The sequence below is a fragment of the Cebidichthys violaceus genome, unplaced genomic scaffold (assembly GCF_023349555.1).
Source record: "Cebidichthys violaceus isolate CVI_PGR_0920_01 unplaced genomic scaffold, fCebVio1.0.p SCAF_8, whole genome shotgun sequence".
Taxonomy (NCBI): domain Eukaryota; kingdom Metazoa; phylum Chordata; class Actinopteri; order Perciformes; family Stichaeidae; genus Cebidichthys; species Cebidichthys violaceus.
In genome coordinates this window covers 17,016,113-17,029,014 of record NW_027176964.1, presented here as the reverse complement: position 1 = coordinate 17,029,014, position 12,902 = coordinate 17,016,113, and the positions used below count along the sequence as shown (strand labels likewise).

The 12,902-nt window shown below is 44.1% G+C and overlaps 1 protein-coding gene across 1 annotated transcript in view; it reads right to left on the bottom strand.

The window, feature by feature from the left end:
- The window catches only part of LOC137865903 (myomegalin-like), a 37,621-nt gene extending 25,428 nt beyond the window's left edge, over positions 1–12,193 (bottom strand). Inside the window, exons 1-8 of the mRNA XM_068701471.1 lie at positions 12,014–12,193; positions 10,563–10,609; positions 10,409–10,476; positions 7,429–7,539; positions 2,217–2,293; positions 729–852; positions 477–634; positions 234–390 (exon numbers count right to left, since the gene is read on the bottom strand). Of these exons, the coding sequence (XP_068557572.1) occupies positions 234–390; positions 477–634; positions 729–852; positions 2,217–2,293; positions 7,429–7,539; positions 10,409–10,476; positions 10,563–10,609; positions 12,014–12,063 (792 nt within the window). The 5' untranslated portion in view covers positions 12,064–12,193. The remainder of the gene's footprint in view (positions 1–233; positions 391–476; positions 635–728; positions 853–2,216; positions 2,294–7,428; positions 7,540–10,408; positions 10,477–10,562; positions 10,610–12,013) is intronic.
- Positions 12,194–12,902: the final 709 nt, after the last annotated feature.

Here is a 12,902-nt window from a genome sequence, read left to right as displayed (position 1 = left end):
TAAAATAAGGTTTGGGAATGTCACATATGCTGCTTTCTAGAATAGAAGTGTGGCCAGAGGAGACATGGTGGTCCAGAGGAATGCAGTAATTTTAGAAGTCTTGTGAACACCATGTAGGGTTTGAATAACATACTCTAGGGATGACTCGCTGATAGAAACGGATTTACTGAAGGGCTCCAACACTTAGACTCCGACGAGGCGTCATAATAAATAGGAATGCAATGTCTACATACATCCACATCCTTGTCCTTCTGCAGCAGAGAGGAAGACAGCTCCTGCACTTGTCCCTCCAGCTCTCCCACCCTGAGCGTGAGAGTCGTCTTCTCTCCGCTCAGCTCTGTGATCAGCGCCTCCTTGGAGCAAAGATCTTTAGTCAGCTCCTCTATCAACCTGGACACAGACAGAGGAAACGCCAGTGAGACGGGGAGGTGGATTTGGTTTGATGGTAGTCGTGGAGATGTCTTCGTGTTTTGCACCTGTCTTTGTTGGCGTTGCATGTGGACAGGATGCTGGGAGGCCTCTCGTCCTCCGTAGTGTCCTCCATGGGGGTGTCTAGAGAGAGGAGGGAGGCGTGGGAGTGCGATCCAGCCAGCGAGGCCATCCGCTCGGCCTCGCTGCGAGCTAGCTGGGCCTCCTGAAAAAACACACGCATACGCAGTTATGATTTGCAAACCTGAGGCCCCCCCCCCCGTATCAGTTCAACCAGCAGAGGGCGTGAGCAGACGAACCTCCTGCAGGAGCTGAATCTTAGTCTCAAGCACTTGCTCCATGTGGTCGATTTCCTGCTGTCTCTCCCGACACCGTCTCTGCAGCTCGGCCTCATTGTGATTGGTCAAGCTCTCTGCTGTTATGCTGTTCAACAGGGGCGAAAAAGGAAAGCCAGAGTCACAGTGAATACAGCCCAGATCACTAATGTAGCCAGTGGTGAAAGCATTAGATCACGATGCAGATGCCAAGACACAAAGACGTCATCGCTCTCCTGTCTGCGGAGCTCATGGGAGACCCGACACCTTGTCCACATGGTTTAGGCCTTTGTTGTGACGGTTAGTGGCGTTCACACAATCTGTACGTGGTGAAGGGTTGAACACATGCAGCATATGATGCACTTTAAGTCCTTTTTCCTGTTGTAAGTAACCTGGAGATACACCCTGTGAAAGCTGCATACACAAACACATGAACAGTCTAAACGTTTCTTTGTGTTCCCGGTTCTTAAACGTGAGTGTTCCCCTCGCTCCTACCGTTCGAGCATCTGTCTATATCACTTAGTCAGTCAACGACGCCATCCCAGAATTTCTGCTCCCAGAATGGCACGCGCCACAATGTCGCCATGAGTCCTGCCCCGGACCTTCTCTACGTACGTTTTTAACTCTGTCCGCCGCATGCAGCGGCTCAAATAGCTGGGATATTTACAACCGGTCTGAGCGATGCAAATCTCTGTCTCTCGTGGACAAGTGTCCTTTATGTGCAGCGGACAAGAGCTTCATGCTGAGCGCCAGCCTTAAACTACCGAGAAATAATGTGAGGCTTCAAGTTCACGGGACTCAAGCAGCAAAAAGAAGCCCGGCAGGTAGAGGAGGACGTGACGTTTAAGGGAACCTTTAGTATAAAAATGTCTTTAACTGGTATTCCCTGTCTTGAACTATCGGTAAACATATATTCACCTGAGACCATTCTGGTGAGTCCCCTGGTTAAAGGTCACATTTAGAGCAACAGCAGATGTTACAGCATGTCGACAATAACCTTAAACGAGACTTTTGTAACATGTCAGGGGTTTAAATGGTGGGTCTCATTTGTCTATTCATGAAGGCTTCTGTGTGTCCTTAATGTGTGTGTGTGTGTGTGTGTGTGTGTGTGTGTGTGCTCTATCTCTTTCAGCTGCTGCATGACATATGAGCTGTTGGAGATATGAGGTGTTGCCACAGTTAAGACAGGACCATGGAGCCAATACCCATAGATGGAGGTGCACACACACACACACATACACACACACACACACACACACACACACACACACACACAACTTACACACAGTATTATAGAGGATTCATCTTTGTCATCAAAGCCTAAAATTAAAATAAGCTTGTAGGCGTTGTAGCAACTTTGTTGCTCTGTATCTTTAGATCATTTGTTGTTTTGACACCAACATTCACAAACTGTGTGATCTTAGTTTATTTCAGGTTAGGGTCCCACATTAATAAATAATCATGAAGACTTACAGTGCTTTGTCCAAAAGCTGCTGTTTCTCCTGGAGCTCCTGCTTCAAGCTCTCTACTTCCACCTTCAGCTCGATGTTCTGCAACAGATGAAAGTAGCAGTGGGTCAGTCACCGGTCATCACACACCAAACATCTCCTCCAACATCAGCGTTACATCGAGCACCACGTCAATGACAATGTGTAGTTATACTGTAGGATCAATGATGTGATCAAGAAACCTTAGAATATTGGCAAAACAGATCCATTTATTCTATACATTCTGTAATCTGCCTGTTCTGTCTGAGCTTCAGTTACAGATTCTGTATTTTAAAAAGAAGGTTTTAATATGTTTGACCCGCTGTCGTTCATTGTTTTGACGTTCGTCTGTGTCTAAAGCGTTCTTCCCTCCCTCACGTCTACTTTTCCTCTCTTTTCTTACGTCTCTTCATCACACACTGGCTGTACTGTCAGGGCTGCTATATTTAGAGCTGGTGAATTCAGGGCAGCTCAGATATTCACCTCCGGGGCCAAAGGCTAAACTCCACAGTTTGTTTACCTGCAGGGGTCCGCATGGGACATGTTCGGGCCTCAATCAGGGCTCTTACGCTGGGGGGACAGAGGACTTAAACAGCAGGGTTGGTGGGGCTCATTCTTTACGTTCTGACCTTAGAGAGCGGCGAGGGGACAGTTTATCCGTCTGCTGGACTCAGCTGATAGCTGGTTTGTCACTACAGCTTGGCTCGTGGTCGTCTCAACAGATGGTCCACTAACAGATGGTCCACTACTATGACGGACACTAGATGTCCGTCATCTTGATTTATCTGAGTCTCTGTCCCTGTGTCTGTCTCTCCTCTCCTCCCTCGTTCTGTCTCTCTTTTTGTCTTAGACACGTTGTAGTGTATATATATATATATATATATATATATGTGTGTTAAAGCCTGTTGTTGAGAGCTTCACGTCCTTAAACTCTCACAGAGAGCCGGGCTGCATGTGCATCAACACTCACAGCCTGAACCCGACTCACAAACATGCGCACACACTGTACACACAGTACACACTGTACACACTGTACACACAGTACACATTGTACACACTGCACACACTGTACACACAGTGCACATTGTACACACTGTACACACTGCACACACTGCACACACAGTACACACTGTACACACAGTACACACTGCACACACTGTACACACTGTACACACAGTACACACTGTACACACTGTACACACAGTACACATTGTACACACTGCACACACTGTACACACTGTACACACAGTACACACTGTACACACTGTACACACTGTACACACTGCACACACTGCACACACTGTACACACAGTACACACTGCACACACTGTACACACAGTACACACTGCACACACTGTACACACTGTACACACAGTACACACTGCACACACTGCACTCACTGTACACACTGCACACACTGTACACACTGCAGACACTGCACACACTGCACACACTGCAGACACTGCACTCACAACGCACCTAAACTGGTCACGTCAAATCAGAAAGAGACAAAGATCCATGGAGTTTAGGTTACTTCAAGTTTTAGCAAAACAAAATACAAAAAGAAAACATTTTGTTTCTTAATATTATAGTACATTTAATTAAATTCGTAAAACAGCAGAAATGAATTCTAAGGGACACGAGGTTGTGTTTAGAAAATTAGGAAAGCCATGTATTTTACTTATTAAATGACAATAACTCTAATAACTATTCAATGTTTACCATGTTTTAAAGGCTCGCATATCTATGTTTTCAGGTTTATGTGAGGCTCTTTAAGGACGTGGACACAAAGCTCACATTCATATTCTTTGGACTAATTAATCTCTCAAGATATGAAACATATGAAACACGTGATGACCGGCCATGTGCTCTGCATAGCTACTGACAGTAACTGATTCACCTAAACGCTCCGATAATAAATGAATGTCACTCACAAGCCACAGGAACACGTGTGTGTGTGTGTGTACGTGTGTGTGTGTGTGTGTGTGTGTCAACAACGTTGCTTACAGTAAGAGAGACCTTTTCTCTCTTGAAAACAGCTCTATATATAGACTCTCATCACGGTGCACCAGCTGCTATTATGGCCCCTCCTGGCCTGCCGGCCCCCAGCAACAGATCCCCTAATAACCACACTGTGAGGAGGAGGAGGAGGAGGAGGGAGACGGCTGCACTTCAAAACACAAAACATAAACCAAACACCTGCAACATTGTGACCGATCACCTGCTGACAGATGTCATATCTTACCCTCAGTTCGTCTGTTGATGATGCTGCTTATTCTGCATATTCCACACTAAACCATTTATGCTGTTATCTGGTAGCATCACTTTATTTACATTAATGAAAACAGTGAAAAATCTGAATTCAAAGATATTCAATTTATAATCCCATAAGATAAAGAAAATGACAGCGGTGTAACAAACCATACGACGAAGAGAAACACGCTAACCCACTTTGTCATATGGACACTCACGGATGCATGTGATGAATAAATCATTGCACTGCTCTATAAATAGAGTGTGGAGCTCAGGGAGAGATCAGTATGTGCCCAGGACCAACACACCTCATCTGTACTGCATTACACTGACATGCTTTGGAGGACGGGAACACTGACACTGACATGACACTCGACCAACAGAGCAATGGGCCGCTCAGGTCAGATAACCGCTATGGAACAAAGATTTAGTCTCCAATAAAACGGTGATTATCCTTCAGCTGCACAGACTGAGAGCTTGTGAAGCACAGGGCTTAAAACCCCTTCAGATGACGTGGGATCAGTTTACTCAATCACCGGTGGCATGCAGGAATTGTGGAGGATGCGTTGCAGGACGCTCAGGTCTCGTTTGACCGGATCAAACCGTCATTTAGCTTTTCTCAAAGAGTTGCCGCTGATCAGAGAGGCGAGTTTGAAATGCCGGCTGACTCGTGTAAACGGACAACAGCTGAGCCGGGTCACCTTGTTGAGCGGCACAGAGCGACGCACCGAGACAAACCGAGCGCAGAAGCCTACAGATATTAACGCGTGGATGGAAAAGTTCAATTCTGTAGCCAACGCTAATACTGTAACAACACAATAAGCAGAATGTGTCACAGTCTGTTCTGATGAGTGGAGATCAGTGGATACAGCTGAGATTCACACGATCACCGTAGCAATGGACTTTGAGTATCAGTGCTTAAAATAGTAGTCCTGAAGACCCAAGTTCTGCTTCAAATGCTGACATTTAAAAGTACCAAAATGGTGATGGCTACGGCAGCAAACACCTGTAATCTATAATCTATACACCTGTAATCTGTAATCTATACACCTGTAATCTATAATCTATACACCTGTAATCTGTAATCTATACACCTGAAATCTATAATCTATACACCTGTAATCTATAATCTATATACCTGTAATCTATAATTTATACACCTGTAATCTGTAATCTATATACCTGTAATCTATAATCTATACACCTGTAATCTATAATCTATACACCTGTAATCTATAATCTATACACCTGTAATCTATAATCTATATACCTGTAATCTGTAATCTATACACCTGTAATCTGTAATCTATATACCTGTAATCTATAATCTATACACCTGTAATCTATAATTTATACACCTGTAATCTGTAATCTATACACCTGTAATCTATAATCTATACACCTGTAATCTATAATCTATACACCTGTAATCTATAATCTATATACCTGTAATCTATAATCTATATACCTGTAATCTATAATTTATACACCTGTAATCTGTAATCTATATACCTGTAATCTATAATTTATACACCTGTAATCTGTAATCTATACACCTGTAATCTATAATCTATATACCTGTAATCTATAATCTATACACCTGTAATATATAATCTATACACCTGTAATCTGTAATCTATACACCTGTAATCTGTGACAAACTCAGAATCAATGTCTGTTTTGGTGCAGTTTTGTGAAGCATAGATTCAAATTAAAATGTATAAATAAATACAAACTGATATCATCTGCAGGTAAGAACATTTTTGAGTTCATGCATATTCATGTGTGTGTGCGTGTGTGTGTGTGTGTGTGTGTGTGTGTGTGTGTGTGTGTGTGTATGTATATATATATATATATGGATATAGAATGCTCTGCAGTTCCACAGATGGAACTGTTGCATTCTGGTCCATTGTGACATTCTACAGTACCGTACGGTGTTTAACCGTTGTTTTTGGACCATAAGCTCTTGAAATGCACAGATTTATATGAGGAGATGCAGACTGAATTAAAAAGCACAAAGAGCCACACGTTCACTGCATCGGGTTACTGGAGGAACACAACAACCACATTTCCAGGGGGTGTGACTATTATTACCAGGGTGAAGAATTACCTTTCACACTCACATAAAAACAGAAACAGATAGTAGTGAAGGAAGGGATAGTTGATGCTGTTTTATTCTGACTGATTAAATAAAGAGTAACTAAAGCGCTGAAGGCTTTAGAATCTGTACGGCAAACAGGAAGGACACCCACTGACCTGTTCCACCCTTTTCTAATTCAAATCCAACATTTCCACAATGTGCATCAGCCTTTCATAGCTATAGTGTAGCAAGGAATAAAAGCCAGCCACAAGTTAAAGTTGACATTTTGAAATTCAAACCGGGAAGTATTCAATAAACGCAAGGATGCTCCGATCCAGCTTCTCCTCTCCTCAACCTAAATCCGACTAGTGCTCTCTCTGTTCCAAACACACACCTGTACACTCAGTGGAATTTATTACAAAATGATCCAAATAAGGTCAAATGAGACCAGAGACTGCTGTGGTACTAGCAGAGAGGTCAGCTAGGCACACACACACACACACACACACAAACTGCATGAAGTATTCCAGAGCCGGTGAATGTGTGGTCCCTCACAGGTCAGCCACATTTAAAATCATACACTTGGTAAAACATCATCACCATCACTTCAACCACACCAGTGTGACAGCTGGGTCAACAGCAAGTGTCTCTGTGAAGACAACAAACCTGTACACTGTCATGACAACGCTCACTTTCTATGACGTTAGGCACACACTAACTCTTTGATGTCTTACTCAGTGTCAAATCCCTCCACAAAGCAAAGAGAATGCTTTTTGACCATGTCGGCCCCTTCACAACACCTCCTCTCACCCCTTGTGGTCCCATTCATCGTCAGTCATTCCCTGGCGCTCGACGCCCTACTCACCGTACGATAGACATCCTCGCTGCTCTCCTCGTACTTCTGCTGAATCCTCTCCTCCAGGAAGTAGATGCGGAGCTTGAGGCTGAAGTTCTCCTTCTTCAAGTCATTCAGGTGCTGTGACAAAGTACGGTAACCGTTAGACATGGCCGTCAAAGAGCACCGACACGGCTTGGCATGTCCGTTATGGGTCAGAAATGAACAGTCGTCTTCAACCTATCCGATTCACGGGGGAATAGGGAGTCGACTGTCACGGCAGGTCCATCCGTTAGAGTCCGGTAACCGTTAGACATGCTACCTCCTCCTCCAAAAGAGCATAGTGTCAAAATAAACAAGTTATGTACAAAGCGGTATCCTAGCCTCTAACAGGCCATTGGGATACCATCTACAAACACACACTAAGACTAACACATTCCCACACACACACACACACGCTAGAGTCTATAGGGGTGTTTGCAGTGCAGAGGGCGACTCTGCAGCTCGGCCGCTCAGAGGTGTAGCCATGTCAGCTCCATAGTGTGTTCTGGTCTGCTGTGGGACGGGACAGCAGCTTATTTTACAGGATGAGACATCCCTGGAATCCCAGACTGCCAGGGGAGAAGGGTGGAGGGGGGAGAGGGGGAGAGGGGGGAGAGGGGGGAGAGGGGGGAGGGGAGGTAAGAGGTTCAGGGCTCACAAGCAGTTGTGATATGAAGGGAAATCTCACCCCTCTGCAAAACAGGAGCGCCAGAACGAGCAAACAGGGGCACGAAGAGAGGGGGGGGGGCAGATTTGTGTCCTTTTTTATTTTTTCTGCCGACTTTCCATTGTATTGAAAATACATTTGGTTTTTCCAGTTTCTCAATATTTGTTTTATTTTGCTATTTTGCAAAGAAAACACTTCAACACATTCAGGGTGACTCAGAAAACACTTGATTAACGAAGACGCTACACAATCACACACCACTTTGAGCAAACACATAATAATAATAATAATAATAAACTAATAGATGTGTGTGTAGGCGTTAACGTTCAACCCTCTGAACTCCAACTGGGTCAAACATATTTAGTATCCTAGAGCAGGTTTAGTCCCCCCCACATCTAAAATAATGGGTTTTCTGAATACATTTTACTTAATAACCAAAATGTAAAAATAATCCATTATAAGTAAAAGCCATACATTACAAATCTTACTGAATTAAAAAGTACAGCAACATGTACTTTAAGCATCAACAATGTATAACCTGTCAGTGTGATATTGTATGATTGGATCATTTTATGTGGTTGGTTTAAGTGATTTTAACTATATTTCAGTTTAATGTAAAATATAACGATGCATCTTTTCTGAAAAACTGATCATATGGTTTGTATACCTTGATCTTAAAAGTAACTAGAAGCCTCACTACAGCTGTCAAATACATGTAGTACAGACAAATGTACAATATTTCTGTAGATGCATAAAAAAAATAGAAAAGAGAATTACTAAAGTAAAGTGGAAGTATCTCCAAATTGTACTTCAGTAAAGTTAATCTCATCTCTTATGTAGTCTGGCTGAGAGTATTGACAATGCCTCAGAGTAGAGCGGATACAGACTCATAGTATTAGAGTCCTATATTTACATGAATCAATATTTTCTATATAAAGATTAACAATGTTAAATGACAAAGTCTATTTTAAAGGGCGGTTGGTGGACGTTGGTGGAGACCAAAGCAGAGCTGAAAGACAGTAAATGTTGGACTTAACGTTACAATCACTGTGGTGTCAGGAAACACCAGTGAATGCTAAAGTGTCTTTGTGTCCGTTGGACGAGAAACTAGAGCCGTTAGCCAAAACGACTTCATGAGCGGTAGCATCACACTGAGAGTATGAATGTTATTGAAGGGCATGAGTCAATATCATCCGACCTTTGAGAGAACATGCAGCTTTCTATAATTTGACTATGATAGTTGAACAGTTGTGTTAAATTCATAAACTGCCCCGACAAAGGCCAGCCAGCATGCAGAGGTAGCGTGACCGAATGGGAGCGGGAATTATCGGAAAGAAGTTGGATGAAATGGGAGACTGTGAGCCACAGCGCTATTAATAGGGAGGTGTCCTGCGTCTCACCGAGCGGTGAATCCCTGAATGTCCCACAGAGAGACGAGTGAACCGAAGGAACATAACAGAAAGGAAGATCCACTTAGTCTTCTTGATCTCATGATAACAGCTCTCTAGAATCAAGCTGCAAGACACGTTTCCAGTGCAAAGAGCATCAATAGTGAAGTAACCGAAACACGCATCACGTCGTTATTAATTCTTGTTTCGTTAAATCGAGTGAACCTATTTAAGGGTCACGTTACGTGCTGTTGATAAATAATTCTGAGCAAAGATAGGACAGGCGCCAGGCGGAGTCTGCACCCAACATTAGGGATGACATCATGTACATAGTGTGTGTGTGTGTGTGTGTGTGTGTGTGTCTGTGTGTGTTTTTAACCTCCACACATGACACAACTCACACACACTCACTGTGCAGCTCCCCATCAAAGAGAAAGGCGTGGGAGTGAATGTGTGTGCCGTACGTGTTTATTTCATTGTGAAAGTGACACATATAAGGATTGGCAGCCGTCTCCAGCTCTGAGCCGTTTTAGAAAGTAGCTTCAGCTTCCGTGACTCGTTGGTGACGCCTCCAAAATAACATTACAGGACGATCACCGCTGGTGAGCTTTCAGGGACAGTTTTAGTGCTGGCTTGCGTTTTATTCTGATCTGGTATGCGTCTGGTGTGTGTTGACTTGGAATCAGTGTAATGCTGTCTGGGTATTTCAGAGGACAACCTACTACTGGAAAAGACTGCAAAATGACAATATTGATTGAGAGGCTTCTATTGTTGAAGACGAGAAGCCACACGATGGCGCTGGAGAGCGTCTTTTCATTGTTCTAACGCACTACTTGAGCAGTGTTCATTGTGCTGAAGGACACTCGATCACATCAAGCTCATCATCGACCATTCAAAGACTCGAGACTCTTACCTGCTCAAACTCCCTGAGTGTGTGGAGCTGAAGAGGAGGAGAGTTGTCTGTTTCATCGCTGCACAAATCTAAGCAGAGGGACACAACTCCTTTAATCACTAGTAGTTGTGGAATCGTGGAAATGATTGTACGCAAAAAAATCGGAGATATGTACCTGTCATGTGACCTGGGATCTTGGATGAAGTCTGCTCTTTCACAGCACTGTCCAGAGAAAGAGAGAGAGAGAGAGAGAGAGAGAGAGAGAGAGAGAGAGAGAGAGAAATAAACCGGCAAAATAGAAAACAGCAGCACATCCACAACATGTATAGAGGCGTGACTATCGGACACAATACGCTTTGTAAAAGAGCTCTACTGGATTTAAAAAGGCACTAACATCCTTCCACTGAAACAGCATGATCTCATTTGCACCTCTTTAGTGAATCGGGGGTCATCAGGGAGTCCCAGCAGGGGGGAGGAGTTATAGGAGGAGCCACCGAGGGTTAAAGTTCAACCGAGCCTCCCTACCAACCAAAACCCGACAGTTGCAATCAGTAGAATTATTCTTCCCGCTATCTGGTTCTAACCGAGTGACTGACAAGTACATAACCCACTGTGAGCACTGACCACAGCAGCATCAGCACTGTCTGAACAGGACCGCTATGCCTTTAGTCCATGGCTCCTCCCCCCTTCCCGGTCTCTGTGTGTGCATTCCTCCGACAGCTGCTCCGTCACAACATGTATGGACAGTTGGTGCATGCTGGTGGTTTACACGTTCACCCTGTGGATAAATAGGCTACACGCCGCGTCATTGTGTCGATAGCACGACTTGTTCACTGCTTGGACCGTGCACACATCAGTGGGATGGCCCGCTTATAGGAGCGGTGAGTCTCCTGTACGTGGGAGGGATTTGGTGATGCAGTAACCTACATACAATACCTCACGGAGGATTTGAACTGGAGGGACTGGAATCACCTAGTCTGGATTCATAGTTAGTAGGCTGACTCCTATTCTGTATTTGATGCATAACGTAGGTTGTGATTATTATTGAAAGTCACTCAGTCATTCTGTTGTGCTACCTCTGCACCTGAGTACATACATGAATACATGAATGTAGTCTTATGTATTACTTCTGGGTCTGCTACATTAAGTGTATTGCAGGCCCTATTGCCCAAAAGCACAGTTGGGCCCTTTAAGTATTGCAATGCAATTTCATTTGTGCAAAGTAGGCCAAAATGACCCTCCAGAAGCGCGTCCTTGTCCTTATATTTCTTATATTTCATCGGCTTATGAATGCATTTGAGGGGAAAATACAGACATCCGGTGCAATGTGGCATCAAAGTTTAGATTCATATCGCCAGTGGGCTCAATAGCAATATCCACCGATCCATAAAGCGTGCAGATGATACAGCCAGGCCTGTATTACACCGGAGGATGCACGGATGCTTTAAGACAGAAGACTTCAAACATGTCATAGAAAATAACGGCTTTGCAACCGAAAGAGGGCTTTAATTCCAACGCAGGTTGTAAACCCGGGTGGTGTTCTGTTAAAATACCCGTTGAGCGCTATGGACTTCCGCTGCGGTGTCACCCCCACACACACACAATCGGATAGAAATGCCTCCTCACCTTTCAGACTCTCCCCAGATTTGCTCCGGCGGCGATGAGCTCCAATCCATAAAGGCTACTCCTTCAGTCAACGGGCATCCACGCCGGTGAGCCGCAGCCTTCAAATCACTCGTCCATTATTTCATTTGTAGAGAAAATACAACCACACAGGAGCATGTCGATGAGCGCGGTTCACCGTCCGCGCAGCGCTCAGGTCTGGAGGGGGGGGGGGGTGGATGTGCGCGCGTGTGGATGCGCGCCCCGAGAAATGAAAGCAGGGACGTCACAGAGCCCCCCATCCCACAGAGCAGACCCCCTGCTGTTCAAGCAGCCCACCGCTACGAGCTGACAGGAGCGATGTGCTGCTCCGCTTTCTAAGGATGCATCCTTCAAAATAATGAGCTGAACAAGTCCTGATTTATTAACTGGAGACGGCTGCATTTTCCAAAATAAAAGTAGCACACCCATGTTTTAAAAGGAAGAAATGACATTGAGACAGAACAAAATGCACTATATTGTTATTTATATTGAATATGTGATGCACAAGAAGGATTTCAATGTTAATTCTCAAGTGAAGTAGGCCACACTAAATACTACACCATTCTTATTTGGAGAATAAACATTTGTTTTAACAGCAAACAGAAAACCTAAGGTTGCATTTCAATATAATCCCAGTATCTCTCCTCTAGTTTCTCCTTTGAACAGAATGATTGTAACATGTGTCCTCTGGGCTGCAGCCTTCAAAACAATTCTCTGTGTTTCTTTCTGAGGCCGAACATCAAACAGTTGTTTATAGGCCTCAAAAACAGTTGATCTGATTTTTACCAATTACCGATTTGTATGGCCTCACATCCCAGTCTGTGCTGACACTTTTCCCCAGCGAAATATAAATTCAATCAGTTCTGTGAGA